A 17,968-nucleotide genomic window follows, 5' to 3' on the forward strand; every position below is an offset into this window, starting at 1 on the left:
AAAGCCTTCACTCCTGCCATGGGCACCTGTGCACACCTGAGGGATGAATCCTGCCTCTTCCCAACCCTTTTAGTGCTTTTCCTTTAGGCAAAGGCCAAGCTGATGCTCTGATTTCTTTCCTTCTTGAGTATTTTGGAGTTTGAGTGACCGTGGGGAGCACAGGGGCTGTGCTGAGGGTGAATCTCAAGGCTGCAGGTCCTGCTTTCCTTAGTGCAGGCTTTCATAGATGTTAAAACCATGGGGACAGCAAACCCACAGGGCTGGGACCCCGGGAGAGCAGGAACTGGGGTGAGGAGGTGTTGGAAACCTCCTGTCCGCAAACAAATCACAACAAGGAGAGAAGAGCATCATGACAGGTTCCAACAAGGCCAGAAATCAACACCAAGTGAGCAAGGGTGCTGATAGTGGGCACAGGGAATGTGGCACAGCACAGCCTCTCCAAGGAGGGGGAATTTGGGGAAGGAGAATCCCAGCAGGGTTGGCCCTGCACTTTGCTGACATTCTTTCCACTGACCGATCCCTCAGCTGGAATCTGGCCTGGAGCAGGAATAGGAGGAGATGGGAGATGGTTTGTGATGTTCCCGATAGAAAAAAAAAAATCCCCTCTGAATTAAAGACAAAGGTGGAGAGATGTAGCCAAGCCATTGGAGTCAGCAGAGAAGGGATGGGGATGAGTTAAAATCCCACTCATGCTGCTCCTGGGTGAGCCTCAGTTTCCCTATCAGGAATGCGTGAGCAATGTGTCCTTCTTGGGAAAGGCATGCATCAGGGTGGCATTTGGGGCTTTGGTTACCCACAGGTACAGAGGCCAGCACAGGAGAGCAGGTGGGATGAGGCAGTGCCAGCTGGGACAGGGCTGAGCCCAGCCTGGCTCTGCTGGAACCTGGAGACACGTGGGAGAAGGTGTCCCTTGGGTATGGTGCATGAGACTAGCCACAAACATGGATTTTGTGACACAAATGTGATAAGAAACTTGACTGGGCACCCACAGCAGAGGAAAGGTTGGGCTTTGGCTCTGTCCTACCTGCTCCTGCCTGCTCTGTTCCTGAGGGACAGGCAGCAGGCACAGCAGCTGGGACCAGGACTGGTGAGAACAGAGAGGGGTGTCCACAGAGATGGGACTGGAGCCCGGGGTGCTCCCTGCATTGGGATATCCCTCCCAGGGCTGGATTCCAAGGCTTTCCCGAGGCTTCAGCTGAAGCGGGATCAGTGTAACAGGGACGGGCAGGATGGGACCATGGGGAATATGGGGCAGAGCAGGATCGGGAGGTGGGAAGGGCTGCAAAGGGGACGATGCTGTGCTGGTGTTGAGTCCCACCGCAGGGAAGGCACAGATTTGGGATACCGCGGGACCCATGGGGGCAGCGTGCAAGGATGGGGGTGTCCTGGTCAGGCAGACCGGCCACGAGGCCACCACGGCTCCCCCAGCCCAGCCGTAACTGAAGGGAGCAGATGCCGCGGGGATGCCGGGGGGAGCTGGCAGCCGCCCGCAGTCCCCAGCGGCACTCGGGGCTCACACAAAGCCCTTGTTCGGGTCCAGCCGTGCCAGCCCCCCCAGCCCCGCCGGGCCGGGCACCGTAATCCCCGTGGGGAGAGCACATAGAATCAGACGGACAAGTTTTGATGTGAGGCAGCAGCTTAGAGTGGGCTCAGGTTTCCTTTGGGTTTTCTATATTTATCTCCGTGATTTAATGCCAGCGCCGGGGTTTAAATGGCACCAAGCAGTTGGCGCGGGGAGAGGGAGCAGCCGTCCCCGAGCCGCGCACACGTCCCCGAGCCGCCCATGGAGCTCTTCGAGACCAACCCGTATTTCTTCCCGGAGCAGAGGTTTTACGATGGGGAAAACTTTCTGGGCTCCCGCTTGCAGGCCTACGAGCCCGCGGCGTTCCCCGAGCGCGCCGAGGCGGGCCTGTGTGCCGAGGGCAGGGTGGCTCTGGAGGACAAGGAGGCGCTGGCCGAGCACTGTCCCGGGCAGTGCCTGCCCTGGGCCTGCAAGGTGTGCAAGAGGAAATCGGTGTCCATGGACCGGCGGCGAGCGGCCACGCTGCGGGAGAAGCGGCGGCTCAAGAAGGTGAACGAGGCGTTCGAGGCTCTGAAGCGCAGCACCCTCCTGAACCCCAACCAGCGGCTGCCCAAGGTGGAGATCCTGCGCAGCGCCATCCAGTACATCGAGCGGCTGCAGAGCCTGCTCAGCTCCCTCAACCAGCAGGAGCGGGAGCAGCGGGACCTGCGCTTCCGACCCCCGCCCGCCGTGAGTGCCCCCGCTGTCCCCGCGTCCCCAGCCTGGGCTGGCAGCACCTGCGGGAGGTGGTGCCCGGGGGGTGATGAGTGTGGGGGTGACGCGCTATGGGCGTGATGCCATTTCGGGGTGACACTCCATGGGAGAAGGGCCATGTGGGGCTGATGCTCTGTGGGGACAATGCCCTATGAAGGTGACTTTCTGTGGGGTGATATTCTATGGGACGATGCTCTGTAGGGGGATGCTATTTAGGGGTGATGCTCTATGGGGGTGATGCCTGATGTGGGGTCATTTTGGAGTGCCATTCTATGGCAGAGATGCTCTAAGGGGACAATGGCCTATGGAGGTTATGCCCTATGGGGGTGACACTCTATGGGGTTGATGCCATATGGGAATGATGTTCTTTGGGGGGGTGATGTCATTTTGGGGTGTCCATTCTACACGGGTGATGCATTATGGGATGATGCTTTAAGGGGTTGATGCCATTTCAGGGTTAAGGCCTATGGGAGTGATGCCATAGGGGAGTGATTCTCTATGGGGACATTGCTCTGTGGGGTGATGCCCTGTGGGGGTAACCCCAAGCAGAGGCACTGCAGAAGCTCTGGGGCACTGGGTCCTGCTGGGGGGGAACAGGACCCCAGCTCTGGGGCGGGGCAGACACTGCCATCTTGGGACACTGGTGGATGTGTGAGTGTGTCCTGCACGGGGGCACGCAGACAATGATCCAGCCCTGCTGAGTGCTCACATCCCTGTGGGAAAGGGGCCACAGCCACTCTGTCCCTGTGAATGGCTGCACTGGGGCCGTGCACGTGAGTGACACGTGGGCCTGGGTTGGGGACGGGTGGGAATGGTGAAAATTAAGTACCTAAACTAAATGAAAATATAATATAACATAACAATTAATAATATTAAATACTAAATACAAAAATATAAATACAGATATGAAATATACAAAAAATATAAAGCATAAATTATAAAATAAAACAGGGAGTGTTAACTCCCTGTTCACACCCAGGCAGAGGAAGGGATGAGAGGGATGGCACAGGGACAGCTCTGGTTTCTAGGACCTAAGGGCCCATTTGGGCACTGGCTGAGGACACTCAGTAGTTGTGTCCTGCCACCATCCCCAGAGAGCCAGGACCTGTCACTCCACAAGAATTTAGTCATTTAACCAAGTTTTTGAGAGGTATTTTCACCTTCCCCCGGATTCCTGTGGATATCTGGGTACGTGCTTCCCTGCTGCTCTGAGGTTTGGATCTGCAAATGCACAGAGAGCTGAAACTACAGCTAAGGTCTAGGGAGAGATGGAATAGATAGATGTAGGGGTATGTATTGGTTTAGGCATTGATGATATGGGTTCTATAGATCCAGAGATCATACAGACAAATTAGAGATGAAGTTGATATGGATATGATAGAGATAGATACAAATTATAGAGATAGATTATATAAATATATATCAATAATATAGGCAGTGATAAAGATTATATAGATTAGATATAGAATATATAAATGGCATACAGGTACATGTATAGATACAGATTATGGAGATATAGATAATGTAGATATGGATGATATAGATACAGAAATAGGTAAAGTAGATTTGGATATAAATATGACATGTAGATATATGGAGATAGATAGATAGATAGATAGATAGATAGATATCCATATAGATATAGATGCAGATAGATACAGATACATATATATATATAGATATAGATAGATACAGATACAGATACAGATACAGATACAGATACAGATACAGATACAGATATGGAAGGACAGTGTCAGAGGCCCAGAAGAGGGAATCCCACATCTCCTTCCAGACTAAGGGATTTAAGGGCCCAACCAGTAGGTATCCAGGTGATAAAATTTAATGCTGAATAAAGGAAGGAAAAAGTATTTAGGCTCCATCCTACATATTAGTGGGACTTCCCAGTATCCACTTTAATGCCAGAATTCACTTGGATACCAGAATCCAATATCCACATCCCAGAATCCACTTGGATTTGCAAATGTGCCCAAAACTCTGCTGAGCTGTCCCTTTGTCACTTCTGTTGTGAGCTGCCCCTTCTCCCAGGTGCAGCCAGGGGCTCACATATTGATGCAAAAGCCAATATTTTGGGGGAAAAAAAAGATCATATCTGTAAGAATTTCCTGCTTTAATGGGAAATAAGTCCAAGTGCTAATTAATTACCCCATGCTGCCATGAGCTTGTAGAGCCAAAGTGCCATTCTCGTCTGCTACAAAGAGTTGGGACTGTGAGGTTGCTCATATAAATCACTTTTGGGGTTTTACCTGAGCTGACACCCATTCCCAGATAAAGACACACCCAAAAAAAGTGAATTCTGAGCTGTGCTGAATAATGCTCTCATTTTTCATGCTGTCAGCTCTTTTCTCCACAACCACTCAGCTCCAAATCCACAAATCAAACTGCCAAAAGCTTTTCCCAGTCTCCTCCCTCAGGACGGCCTGAGGGCATCTAGCCCATGTATCATTTTTTACAAGCCTGATTAGGTGATTCTCAGTAAAAAGGTGTTTTACCCAAGGACATTTGTTTGACTCCAGCCCTTTTTCATAATCAGTGGGGAAAGCAACACCTTTTTACCTGCAGTGAGCAGGGAGCCCCATTTCTCTGTGGCCAGTGTTCCAAAAAAAGGAGGTTTTTCCAGCCTTTATGGTTAAGGAAGCACCTGGCCCTGATGGGTCCTAGGGACCCCGCGTGCTGTTGGCTCCTGCAGGTGGGGAGGGACATGTCCCCCTCCACAGGGGTGTCATGCTGTGGGATGAGCGCCCTGGGTGTTTTTGGGGATGCTGGTGGGGTTCAGCTGTGCCAGAGGAGGTGACACACAGTTGCTCTGGGCTCCTGCAGGCATCCAGTGACTGCGGGTCCGGCAGCTCCTCCTGCAGCCCCGAGTGGAGCAGCCAGCTGGAGTTCGGCACCAACCCTGCAGGTAACGCCCTCCTCACCTCCCTGGGGCATCCCACGGCCTCGCTGGGCTCTGCAGGGAGTGGGAACAGCAGGGACACTGCAGGCCTGGAGCAGAGCATCACTGAGCCAACCCCCTCCCCAGGCAGGAGACTCTTGGAGCAAAGGGCAGAAGGAACCTTGACCTTCTCTCCCTGTCCCACTGCTGCAGAGTGATGAGCTCAGAAATCCTGCAGAACCTCCTTGGCTCAATTCTCAGCAATTCAGGGTTCTCCAAGCCCTGATTTCACCAAAACACCAACCCCTGGGAGCCGAGAAATTGGGCTGCAGCAGCCTGGGGCCCTGGTGCCTTCATCCCCAGCAGGGGTTTCATCTGTTGCCATCCCTGGCTTGGCATGCTTGGCAGGGCATCACTGGGCATGGCTGGGGCAGCGCTGGCATGGCTGGGCATAGCTGAGCATGGCTGGCCAGCGCTGCCCCAGCCCCCCTTCCCTCCCTACACCCCCTTGGCAGCTGCTGATCTTTTTTTCCATGCTTGCCATTATCCCTGACCCTGCCAAATCCACCTGTTATTTTCCCCAGAAGGCAAAAACTTAAATCTCATTTTCCAATGGAGATTAAAACCTATAAAGGATCCAAAAGTCCCACTCCCTTTTGCTCTCCCATCCTTCCCCAGGGTGGGGGCTGGCAGCAGGTCCCTAGGTCCCTCTGGAGGATCATGGGGTCATAGAATCGTAGAAAAGAATCAACGAATTGTTACAGATGCAAAAGATCATCAAGTCCAACCCTCAGCCATGTTCACCACTAACCTACATCCCCTTGAGCAGAACCTGGAGCCATCTCCAGCACATAGTCCCCCTTCCCAGCAGTGTCCTCATACCTTGCTCCCACAGATCCCATTCCCAGCAGCGTCCTCACCCCTCTGTCTCCCCAGATCCCATTCCCAGCAGTGTCCTCACCCCTCTGTCTCCCCAGATCACCTCCTGGCTGACGAGGCAGCCGAGGAGCGCAATCTGCACTCGCTGTCCTCCATCGTGGAGAGCATTGCTGTGGAGGACGTGGCTGTGACGTTCCCAGAGGAGCGGGGTCAAAACTGAGCTGGTGCAAACCCCGGCGGCTCCAAGAAATGGTAATGGGGTGGGAATGAGATGCCAGAAGGGTCCAGCCGCTGGAAATCACATCCACCCCTCCAGTGCTGTGGGCTGCACAGCTGACACCACTCGGCTCCCTTCCCACTCCTTGGAGCGCTCCTGCCGGGCTGCAAGAAGAACAGGCAGAGGTGGGATGGGGCAGCGGCCGCAGATCCTGGAGGGGCTGCCCAGGGCCAGGCCCTGCTCCACTGCCCAGCCAGGGCCGGGCGGGTTTAGGGCCAATGTGTGTGCTGGGTTAGCTTTGCTGAGTTTTCCAGATGCTCCTTGACCAAGGTCCGGTGGTGCTGACCCGGAGCCCACCTGTCTTTTCTACTGAACGCTGTGTGCAGTTGCCATTTAGGGTTTTTTTAATTATTATTTTTGCTAACTTATTTGGATTCTTTTTTAAATAAAGGCATTCTTGTTTGGACAGCTTGGGGTTTCCTTTACTGTTTTCCTGCCCTGTGCAGGTCTCCCCAGTTACACAATCCCCAAATCCAGGTTGGAGATTTTCATATCAGTAAATCCAGCTGGACCTCAGCCCATTCACTCAGCTGGGAACTGGATGTGCCACACTTCAATTAGCCCCACATGGACCAGTGATTTCACTGGTGTTTAACTGGGGTTCAGCCTTGCACCCCAAAGATCTTGAGGGAGCTAGAGATTAATGATATTTTTAATTTGGGCTCTATAAAGGAGGCTCAAAGCCAGCACTGTTTTAAAATCCTGTTTATTGGAACACACATACATCCTTTCCTGACCCAATCCAGGGTTTGGAGTCCATGCAGTACCAGTAATATGACGAAAGAAATAGGGCATCAATATAAAGGGCTCACTGACTCTTCAAATTAAAAAAATATTTAGTACTGTATTAGGCAAATGATACACCAAAAAGACGTTGTGACTGTAGAGTCTCTCAGATATTGCACTTCCAGACAGCACATGATAAGTATAAGGTCATTCCAGCCATCAATAAATATCACATCAGAAATAGGGGCCACACAAGGCAAACGTGGCATGAGGAGACAAAGAGATCCTACCCTATGGAAGAAATGGGAAGAGTTAAGAGCCTCCTGGATTGACCCCTGCCAGGAGGCAGGAGGGGAGAGCATCTCCTCTGCAACCAGAGGGGAAGGGTGGGCACATCCCAGGGGTGGAGGGGGCTCCCGTTGTCTCCCTGGGCACCCAAGGAGGGTCCCCTCTCCTGTGGATGCTGGACACCGTCCCCATGAGCCGTGTGGGGCGGTCCCAGGCACAGCCCCCCTGAACAGGGCACCTGACAGCACCAAAATCAGCACCTTGCCCACCCAGCCCTGGGCAGACACTGCCCTCCTGGCCTCACACTGGGCCCCCTTCATCCCACCCAGCACCAGCCCTGGCACTGCCCCAGCCCCCCTAAGGGCAGCTCCTTGCCCGGCCACCCTGGAGGGAGGATTTTCACAAGCCTGAATCTTCCTTGGCTTCAAGTCCTGTGGGCAGCAGCATCCCTGATGCCCAGGGCTCAGGCAAGTGAGTGCAGCCCCGTGGCAGATTGGCAACATGAACCAGGCAGGAGAGAGGTTTCCAAACATCGCAGACACTTTGGGGGTGTCTGTGCTGCTCCCCAAATTGCACCATGCCAGGACGGCATCTGAAGCACATCCATGGCCCAGCCAGCGCAGGAGAAGTGGGGGACAGGCCATGGTGGGAGCCACGGGAGCCAGGGGAAGCAGGGGGTGCATGAGCAGGAGGGACAGATCTTGTCGGTCCACAGCAGTGACAGTCTGTGGGTCAGGGCCGAGGAACAGGCACAGGCTGGGCTCTTGTCCTGGAAGGCAGCCAGCACATGGCATACAGACATGGAGGTTTGCTGAGGAGCAAAGTGGGAAAGGCTCCGTGAGGATGCTGGCTCAGCTCCACCCGTGCACCCACCGGCCAACAAACCCAGATGGAATCAGCACTGGATCCTCCTGGCATAGGGCAACCATGGCCCAGGGCACAGCAGGAGCCTCCCTGAAGTGCTTCACTATCCTTCCCTCACACAAGTGGGAATGGCATCCTGGGGTCCCCAGTGGAGCCACCTGTCCAAGAGTGGACAAACCGCATGTGGTGGGACACTGAGCATCCCTCCTGCATCATCTCTGTGAGCCTGGGGCAGCAGCAGCTCCCCCACCACTGGGGTCTCCCTGGTCCTCCATGGCCAAAGCTTGGTGAGGGCAGCCCCCTGCCTGGGTGCTGCTGGGCTCCTGCTCTGCCCTTGGTCCCCGGCCAGCTCCAGGGCCTCGCACTCACCCAGGGCTTGGCTCCCATCTCACTGACCCTCAGCACGAGTACGTCCGGACCGTGGAGGTCTCCAGCCTTGGGGACCCGGAGGCACTGACTGGAAGGGAACCAAAGAGCAAATTAGTGACTGCCCCAGCAATTAGTGACTGCCCCAGCGTCCCCAAATCCTGTGTTTATTGAGCAGCAACTGTGCACTGCAGCCATGTGAAGATCAGGGTCAGAGGAAGAGCCACGTTTGGCCAGCTCAGACGCGCCTGAGGCTCCAGGGAATTTGGGAAATTGCCACTTGCCATCCCTGCTCCTGGGCAGGGTGAGCTTCCTGTCTGGGTGGGATTCTGTCCCAGGTTTCACTGTCTTCAGCCAGGTGGGAATTGCAGCTTCCAGGGATGGGGTGAAAAAGGTAAAACAGAAGCCTGACTCAAACTGCTGGATGGAAAACTGGGACATCTGAGCAAAACTGGAGGCAGGAGAAGAGCTGAATCTGGGGTTTGGAGTTTGAAGGTAAGTACACAGCTCTTTAATTCTCATTCCCATCCTTATTTCTGAGTCTGCTGAAGCCAGCTTTGCTCCAGTGGGGAGCAGCTGCTGCCTTGGGATAGTGGGACCAGGGTGCCTGGTACAGGGGACAAATCGGGGTGACCTGGCTGGAGCTTCTGCCCCCTACAGCTTTGGAAGGGACCAAGACACCTTGAAGAAAGGAGTTGTGTGGCGGAGGCAGATCCTAGAACATAAAACAGGACAGCCAGCACCACAGGCAGGCAGGGTGTCCCAGCAGGTCCTGCCAGCCCTGGGAGAGCTCAGGCAAATGGAGCCAGTTAATACATCCCTTTGGGGGTGGTTCCCAAAACCAGAATGGAGGAAACTGGCCCAGACTGGGCTCCTGCATCCTGGCAGCCCCTGGGTGACATATCCCACTTCATGCCACAATCCTGGCCCCTAACTGGTTCTTGTAGTTCATAACCAAGAACTCACACACAGGTCTGAAGTAACCCTTTCAGAAAAATATTTCCAGCAGGCCACCACTCCAGGATCATGTGGATTGAGCATCTTGGGTGACCAGCAAGCCCATCCTTCCCTACATTCCCTAAGACTCTGAGCAGGGGTGGGAGAGGACCCCCTTTCCCTGGAGAAGGCCTGACCCACCTTCCGGGGGCATTTTCTTGGCTGGAGCAGCTGGAGGGGGCAGTGGCACGAGGCTGGTGACACGGAAGCCGGCGGGGAGGGTCTCAGCAGAGCCGCTGAGCAGGTTGATGCTGTGCACGTCCCGTGGGCGGAAGCGCTTGCGCCAGGACGGCGTCCGACGGAAGGTTTTGTCATCGCCCTGCAGGGAACAGCGTGTGACAGGCCCGGGGTCAGTGCCAGCAGCACCTCCTGGCCCTGTGAGACACCAGCTAACAAGGGTATGCCTGTCCTTGGTGACCAGCTCTAGAAAAGTGTGGGATCAAACTGGGCTGAGGACATCAGACATCTTGCTGGGACCCCATGGCATTGGCTTTATCGTTTCCAGCTCATCTGTCTCTTTACAGCAGCCTGTAGAGAAGAGACAGATCATCTTTGCAGTGTGCCTGCAAAGATGCCTTGGAGACATCAGCACAAATGTCCCAGTAAAGACTCCAAGGGATGCTGGACTCATGGCAGAGGAGCTCCAGCCCTCAGAGCTCTTCCTCTGGACTCACTCCAGCAGCTCCATGTCCTTCTGATATAGGAGTCTGGGGCTGGAGGCAGCTCTGCAGGTGGGGTCTCAGCTGAGCAGGGCACAGGGGCAGAATCCCCCCCTGCCCTGCTGCCCACACTGGGGGATCAGCCCAGCACAGGGGGGTTCTGGGCTGCAAGAGCACAGGGCCGGGGCACGCTGAGCTTCTCATCCACCAACACCCCCAAGTCCTTCCCCAGTCACACAGGACATGGAGAGGTTTGGCACTCACATCATCCAGCCTCCGGTCCGTGCCCAAGGCGAGCAGGTTGTTGAACTCCCTCTCCAGCACTTGTCGAGCCTGAAATTAACCAAAAAATTATGATCCCCCATCAATGGGGAATGTGCTTCCAGCCCAAACTTCAGTTCTAGGAAAGCCTGAGCATGACAGAAAGAGCCCCCATGCCATAGGAGACCTCTGCTTTGAAAGGCAGAGCCGAGTTGGTGACACGGGTGTGGTCACACCACAGCCATGTCCCACACTGGCCACTCTCCTCCAAAATCCCCCAAGGTTGCTGCTCCTACCTGGGTGTTCTGGGTGGGGATCTGCAGCACAAGGGCCAGGCTGTTGTGGTCAAAGTTTTCATCGAGGGCCAGCAGGGCCCCGTGCACACCACTCTCCACCAGGTTGTTCCCGTACTCGCGCAGCCCAATGGACTGGATCCAGTGAATGACCTGGTCATTGGTCCACACCAACACATCTGCACAACAGCAAGGACATGGCTCAGGGCTACCTCACACCATACTCATGGCTCTGAGGAGGTCTGGGGATGTCCTGAGGCCCTTTCCCTTTGCTCTAGGATGATCCTGGGACTCTCCTTCCCAAGCCAGCAGCAAAACCAGGAGCTCAAGTGCCAAAACCAGCTCGGTTCAATTCACCAAGCTCAAAGCTGAAATAACAGGCAGAAAACAACGGTGCAAATTAATCCTAAGAACCCACGGCTGCTGATGTAATTACGGGCATTATCAATAATGAGATGTAATCCAAGCAGCAGCCAGATGCACAGGGAATCTCACGACAGTGACGAGGAAGGGGAGGCTGATCAAGCTGGGGATGTCCTGAGTAGTGAAATGGGCAGAGAAGATCATGGGATGCTCAGGCTCATCTTTGCTTTCCCCTCCTCCCTCCTCATGCCTGCCTGGGGTCAGCCAATAAAGGCACTTGGAGCAGCAGGAAGGTGCCTCAGGAGAACAGCACTGGGGGCTTGGAAATAATGGGTAAAAAAAAAGAGATAGAAGAGAGACCAGCTCTGGATATCTCCTGTGAGGTTTCTCTCCTGTTCTGGAGCTGGACAGGGGGTGCTGACCTTTGATTTCATGCTGGGTCTCCTCTCTCCTCCTCTCGAGCTCTTTGCGGTCGTAGTTGAGCCTCTTGAGGCACATGATGCCGTACTGGAGGCTGGTGCTGCAACAACACGAGGGGACACGAGGGGACACAAGGGGTCACTCAGCCCTCCAGGACACGTGGATGGGAGGGACTCGGGAAGGAACCCCTCTCTCTGTCCCCACATGCCTAAGGATGTATCAGGCCAGGGATGGGTCGGGACAGACAGAACCCAAAGCTGGACAATGGGGAATGTCCCTCCCTTCCATGGCAATTCCCCACTCCATCAGTTTGAGCCTGTTCCAGCTGCCTGAGAGCGTACAGATCCAAACAATGCTCACACTTGGTGACTGGAGAGGGAAGGGGGAACCAGCCCATGGGGGCTGTACCAGGCTGAAGGGCTCACCCATGGAGGTGACCCTGGCAGGCCCATGGGTCAGGGTGGGCAGTGGGAACCCCATGGCAGGGTTGGAACCTGGTGTTGGAGCCATGGCTTGGATGGCACAAGCCTTCTCCCACTGGGCTGCTGGCAGACAGCAGGGGAGCACCAGGTGGGATGAGCCTGAAGTTTTGCCCATGGTTTGCTTCACAGCCGGGGGAAGGCCTGGTCCTCTGCAATTCTGCAGCAGGGAGTGAGGTGAAGGAGAACTTCTGCCCTTAACTGCCCCACCTCAGGGCGGTGAGTCCAGCCTGGAAGAGCCATCCAGGGCTGGCCAAGGCAGGGGAGAATCCCTCAAATCCCCCCCTCCTCTGCTCCACATGCACGCTGGGGACCTCCGGGGGCCAGGACTCACCGGTGGAAGCTGTCCACCATCTTCAGGTGCACCCTCAGGTCCTTCTTGGTGAGGTGGTCCAGCATGCGCGCGTCCACCAGGCATTCCATGAAGTAGCTGCGGTACTGGGGCAGGCCCAGGCTGGGCAGCCACTCGTTCCCAATCCACTCGTGGTTCATGTCCCCATAGGCCAGTGTCTGCAGAGAAGCACATGGAGAAGCTGGGGAGAACCCAGGGCTTGGTGGAGCTGCAGAATTCCAGATCAGTGACAGCCCAGGAGGGTCACTGTCCTGAAGCTAAAGCCAGGCCAGAGAGTCAGCCCTGGGTGATATTGAAGGAGTTGGAGAGAAGAGTCCTGTTGGCCGTGGTCTGTGTCCTACTCATGTCCCTCCAGGAGGCAAAGCATAGCCAAAAGCAATGGCAAGGGATAACTGGACTTTATGAGCAGCTGCCTCTGGAAGAAGCACACTCATTGAAAGACAAAATAATGGAGAAATAGCTTCCAGTGCATTCCCAGCTCATTTTTAAGAATCTCTACTTTAAGAATCTCTATTTTATGACTTCAAAACAAAAAACAATGTCAGTTTTGAGAAAAAAAAAAAAAACAAACCTACCCATTCATTCCCACTTCAAACTGATTTTGGTCCAAAAATTAATTAAAATCCACCAGAAGGAAAGTAAAACATTTGAGAGGGATAAAACCAGAAGAGATGGATCCAAGCAGGACTCTTTCCTCCAACCTTTTCATAAAAATCATCTGTATGGACTTGGGGCTACAAAATAGGTGAAAAGCAAATGTGCAGCTCAAATCCTGCCTGCATGCAGGGTGATCACACAGGTGGGGGTTCTTAACACAGGCTCTGGATCTCACAGAGGTCCCAGGAAAAGCCACTGCCTGGAGCAGAGAAGGGCCCAGGAGGACATCCTGTACCTGGGAGATGGCCCAGAGGAGCAGCCACGGGGTGTAGGTAAAGCCTCCAAGGCCTTGGTGAACATCAATGCCCCAAACATCCCCTGGGATGTCCAGCTCCCCCCCGACCACTCCATGCACCACCCACGGACAAGAGTGACCCGGAGACCTCACCTGTGCCCAGCTGCCTTCCTCTGTGTCCTAAGTGTGACACATGCAGCATGTCAACAGAAAGGACAGTGGAGTCAGTACCTGGTGGCCCTGCACAGGGACAGGGCCTGCCACGCACACTGAGCATGGCACCCCTCAGCACAGAGGGACACAGAGGGGACAGGGCTCGCTCTTATGGCTTGGGGACCTCAGCCTTGTCCCCAGGGTGCTGGGGACACTCCGACCCTGCTGGGCCTGGTTCCCACCCCATCTCTAACCAAGAATACAGGGAGGAGAAGGAGAAGGAGGAGAAAGAAGAGAAGATAGGATGAGGTTGGGCTGGAGATGGCACTGACCCTGGGGCTTGTTCATCTTCCCTGGGAAACATAGAGAGTTCTTAGGTCCCCCCAGGTCAGATGGATGAAAGAGAATTAAGCTTCAGTACATCTGTCATGACCCACAGGGGACTGCCCAAGCCAATTTGCTGCTTTTGTAGCTATTTCCTCCTTTGCCAACTTATGCGGGTTTTCCTCAGTCTCACAGAACCTACCAAGGGACAGTGGCACATCACTGCTATTCAGCAAAAGCTTCAATAAAATGCCTATTTCAGAGAACCCCAAACTTGTTTGGATTGGAAGGGCTCATCCTATTCCACCCCTGCCATGGGCAGGGACACCTTCCACTATCCCAGAGTGCACCAACCTGGCCTTGGACACACAATTCCCACCCAAATTTGAAATGCTGCCCTGCTCTGAGACACAGATGGGGGTGATCAGGTTGCAGAGAAGGGAGTGTGGCTCCATCTCTCCAAAGGAGCCAGAGCTTTTGGGAGCATGGACACATCCCTGCAAGGGACCCCAAGCTGTCAGCCAGTGGCAGGGACACATGGTGGGGACAATATTTGGGTATGCTGAGGTCAGTGGGGGATTAGACCATGACTTAGGTGCAGAATGACTCAGGGATCTCATATGTCTTGAGATCACTCCTGGGTTTTGTCTTTAACTCCCAAACAGCCAGGCTGCTCTGGAAACCCAGTGATATCCACAAGGGAAAAAAATCTGATGGGGTTTTAGAAATTGCTAGGACATTAAAGGTTGAAAGAGAGTTTCTAAAGAGCTGCAGGGTGCTGTCCAAGAGCTGACATGTGAGGGATCCCCTTCCCTCTGGGTTAACACACCTGGAGCTGCTTGGACCCCGACACCCGGGGGCTTCCCCCAACACCCTGGGGGCTGCCCAGCCTCACCGTCTTGGTGGAAGTTGCCATGTTCTCCATCTCCTCATGGGTCACCCAGACATTTCCAGAGGACTGCAGGGAAAGAGCAGAGGGGTCAGAGCAAACCACCACAGAAACATGGCCTCAGTTCACAACCACCATGATGGAGTCATGGAATTACAGAATCACTAAGGCTGAAATATCAAGTCCAACCCCCAAGCCAGCACCACCACCATCTTCAGCACTAAACCACATCCTCAAGTGCAACATCCACTCATTTTTTGAACACTTCCAGGGATGGTGACCCCACCACTGCCCTGGGCAGTTGTGCCACGGCCCGACCACCCTTTCACTGAAGAACTTTTCCCCAGTATCCAACCTGAACCACCCCTGGCACAGTTTAATGCCGTTTCCTCCTGTCCTGTCCCTGTTCCCTGGGAGCAAAGCCCGACTCCCCCCAGCTTCCCCCTCCTGTCAGGAGTTGTGCAGAGCCAGAAGGTCCCCCCTGAGCCTCCTTTTCTCCAGGTTGAGCCCCCCAGCTCCCTCAGCCACTCCTGGTGCTCCAGCCCCTTCCCTTCCCTGGACACGTTCCAGCCCCTCCAGGTCTCTGTTGTCATGAAGTGCCCAGAACACCCCCAGGATTCCAGGTGTGACCCCAGCAGTGCCAGCACAGGGGATGGTGACTGTCCTGCACCTGCTGCCACCACAGTGCTGGGACAGCCCAGGTGCCCTTGGCCTTTCTGCCCACCTGAGCACACCAACTATGCTGGAACCAAGCCCGGCTCAGGTTCCCTGGACACGTTCCAGCCCCTCCAGGTCTCTGTTGTCATGAAGTGCCCAGAACACCCCCAGGATTCCAGGTGTGACCCCAGCAGTGCCAGCACAGGGGATGGTGACTGTCCTGCACCTGCTGCCACCACAGTGCTGGGACAGCCCAGGTGCCCTTGGCCTTTCTGCCCACCTGAGCACACCAACTATGCTGGAACCAAGCCCGGCTCAGGCTGGTGGAGGATCAGACCACTGTATGCTGGAGCTGTCCTGGGGACACCCCCCATCCTTGCAGCTCAGCCCGGTGACACCTCACTGCTCAAGGGGACCCTGGGCTGTCCATGCAGACACAGAGAGCAGACCAAGGACCTTCATTCATCTCCCTTTCCACTTCAGTGTGATTCTCAAGGAGCCTGCAGGCCCGTCCCCAGCAACTGTAACCCAGACACAGCCATCTGAGGGGGACATAGCAGCCTTCCTTCTGCCAGCTGCAAGTCTACAGATGTGTCTTGGCATTACTTGGCCACCATTAACCCCTCGAGGCCTTTGGGGACCAGCAAAAGACACAATCCCTCCATCCCACCAAGGGCAGGGATCTGCAGTAGCTCTGAGTTGCCCCAAGAATTTCAGATGGAAAAGGCTTGTGTTGAAATGATTGGGAAAGAGGCTGTGTGCAACCAAGCTGGCCCTGTTCATCAGGAATGTTCGGATTTCTGCTCTTTGGATGGAGTTTTATCCTCTCCAAGGCAGCCAGGCCTTGAGTCCTACTCTTTGCAGGGTTGGCCTCCTGCTGACAACCCCGTGTGAGTGGCAGGAGCCTTGGAACTGGAAAGAGCTTCATGCTTCCAGCTGGGAATGCCCCATTTGTGCTGGGGGATGAGCGTCCAGTGGTTTGACCAGTCCATGAGGGGACATCACCCCCTCCATGGCCACGCTTGCCACAGTGGTCCCCAGGGCAAGGAGGGCAAGGAGCTGTCTGGCCCCTGCAGGGCCTGGGTGTGCAGGGAGCACTCACCGTGCGGGACGTGGGCGGCGCCGAGGGGCTGGTGAGGGACACCATCTCCTGGATGGCCAGGCGCAGCTTGAGGCGGTGCAGGGCGTTGCTGATGCCGATCTCCCGCTGGATCTCGGTGTCCGACAGGGCTGACATGATGGCCCCGCTCTTGACGTTGGCCCGGCATGCAGCCACGTACCAGGCTGGCATCCCCACCCAGAGCTGGGGACAGGGACAGCAGTGACTGCCTGGCACTGCCACCCTGGCTCCTGTGCCAGGGGCAGAGCCACCCTCTCTAGAGCCCAGTATCGGAGCTGAACGTCCATGTGGGATTCTTGGCTTGGTTGTACCTTGCAGAGGTGGCCTGTGGGCAGTCCCCCATCCCTGTGCCTCATGGGTACAGCACAGGGAGGGAGCAACCACGGAGCTTTTCATAGAATCATTAAGGTCAGAAAAGCCCTCTAAGATCAGAGTCCAACCATTTCCCCAGCACTGCCACGTTCACCACTAACCATGTCCCAAATGCCACATCCACACATCTTTTGAACACTCCCAGGGATGGTGACCCCACCACTGCCCTGGGCAGTTGTGCCAGGGCCTGACCACCCTTTCACTGAAGACCTTTTTCCCAATACCCAACCTGAACCTCCCCTGGCACAGTTTAATGCCATTTCCTCTTGTCCTGTCCCTGTCCCCTGAGAGCAGAGCCTGACCCCCCTCCCCAGCTTCCCCCTCCTGTCAGGAATTGGGCAGAGCCAGAAGGTCCCTCCTGAGCCTCCTTTTCTGCAGGAAGAGCCCCTTTCCCAGCTCCCTCAGCCACTCCTCAACAGACTTATGCTCAAACCCAAAGCTCTACTCAAACCATAATTCCACAGTCCCTGTGAGGGATGCAGGGATCTCCTCTGCTCTCCCAGGATTTGCAGGCCCCAGCCATGTGCATGGATCGAGCGTGGTGGGACATGGTGGCACACACAGACCTGTGGGCACAGCATGGGGACAATCCATGGGCACGCACCTCCAGCCAGGACACAACAGTGGGGCCATCCCAGTGGGCAAAGGGCAATCCTTTCCTCCGAGCCTCTTCCAGGAGTTCATGCCTGGCAGGAACAGAAGCAGAAGAGTAATTTATGGGGGACTTGTGTGGAAGGGAGAGTTCTTTGAAGGGAACACACCCCGAGCAGCAGGAAGCAGCTGGATACTAAGCTGTGAAGGAAGTAACAAAGCCCAAGGGAGGGTGAAGATGAGAAGATTTCCCAGCAATTCCTAGTCCTGTGCCATGGCTTCCCAGCAGATCAGTTTCTTGCTGGGGTAGGGAAGGAAGTTCACTCACTTCTTCCGTAGGCGCCGATCCTTCTCAGCCTGAGCCCCCAGCTTGCCCAGTCCCAGGGGGTCCTGGATGCCCCCCTCCACATCAGTCAGCAGCACTGTTGGGCAAGCAAGACACCCTCAGGTCAGTGTGATGTCTCTGAGTCAGTGTGACCTCCCACAGGGCCACTGTGGACATTGTCACCATCCTCATGCCAGGGGGACACACAGTGACAGCACAGGAGGTGACAGTGTCCCTTTGCAAACCACCCCCAT

At 55.1% G+C, this 17,968-nt stretch overlaps 2 protein-coding genes across 2 annotated transcripts in view; one reads left to right on the plus strand and one right to left on the minus strand.

Moving 5' to 3' along the window:
• Positions 1-1,724: 1,724 nt before the first annotated feature.
• Positions 1,725-6,703, plus strand: MYOG (myogenin). Its single transcript, XM_041489561.1, has 3 exons — positions 1,725-2,251; positions 5,114-5,195; positions 6,146-6,703. The coding sequence occupies exons 1-3, from the start codon at positions 1,784-1,786 to the stop codon at positions 6,265-6,267; spliced, it is 672 nt and encodes a 223-aa protein (XP_041345495.1). The 5' UTR covers positions 1,725-1,783; the 3' UTR covers positions 6,268-6,703.
• Positions 6,704-8,027: 1,324 nt separating this feature from the next.
• PPFIA4 (PTPRF interacting protein alpha 4) overlaps positions 8,028-17,968 on the minus strand; it is a 32,798-nt gene continuing 22,857 nt past the window's right edge. Inside the window, exons 19-30 of the mRNA XM_041489570.1 lie at positions 17,718-17,811; positions 17,403-17,484; positions 16,409-16,609; positions 14,656-14,718; positions 13,437-13,463; positions 12,374-12,549; positions 11,563-11,660; positions 10,781-10,956; positions 10,488-10,556; positions 9,706-9,883; positions 8,572-8,659; positions 8,028-8,149 (exon numbers count right to left, since the gene is read on the minus strand). Of these exons, the coding sequence (XP_041345504.1) occupies positions 8,601-8,659; positions 9,706-9,883; positions 10,488-10,556; positions 10,781-10,956; positions 11,563-11,660; positions 12,374-12,549; positions 13,437-13,463; positions 14,656-14,718; positions 16,409-16,609; positions 17,403-17,484; positions 17,718-17,811 (1,223 nt within the window). The 3' untranslated portion in view covers positions 8,028-8,149; positions 8,572-8,600. The remainder of the gene's footprint in view (positions 8,150-8,571; positions 8,660-9,705; positions 9,884-10,487; positions 10,557-10,780; positions 10,957-11,562; positions 11,661-12,373; positions 12,550-13,436; positions 13,464-14,655; positions 14,719-16,408; positions 16,610-17,402; positions 17,485-17,717; positions 17,812-17,968) is intronic.

The sequence above is a fragment of the Pyrgilauda ruficollis genome, unplaced genomic scaffold (genome assembly GCF_017590135.1).
Source record: "Pyrgilauda ruficollis isolate IOZ18807 unplaced genomic scaffold, ASM1759013v1 scaffold95, whole genome shotgun sequence".
Taxonomy (NCBI): domain Eukaryota; kingdom Metazoa; phylum Chordata; class Aves; order Passeriformes; family Passeridae; genus Pyrgilauda; species Pyrgilauda ruficollis.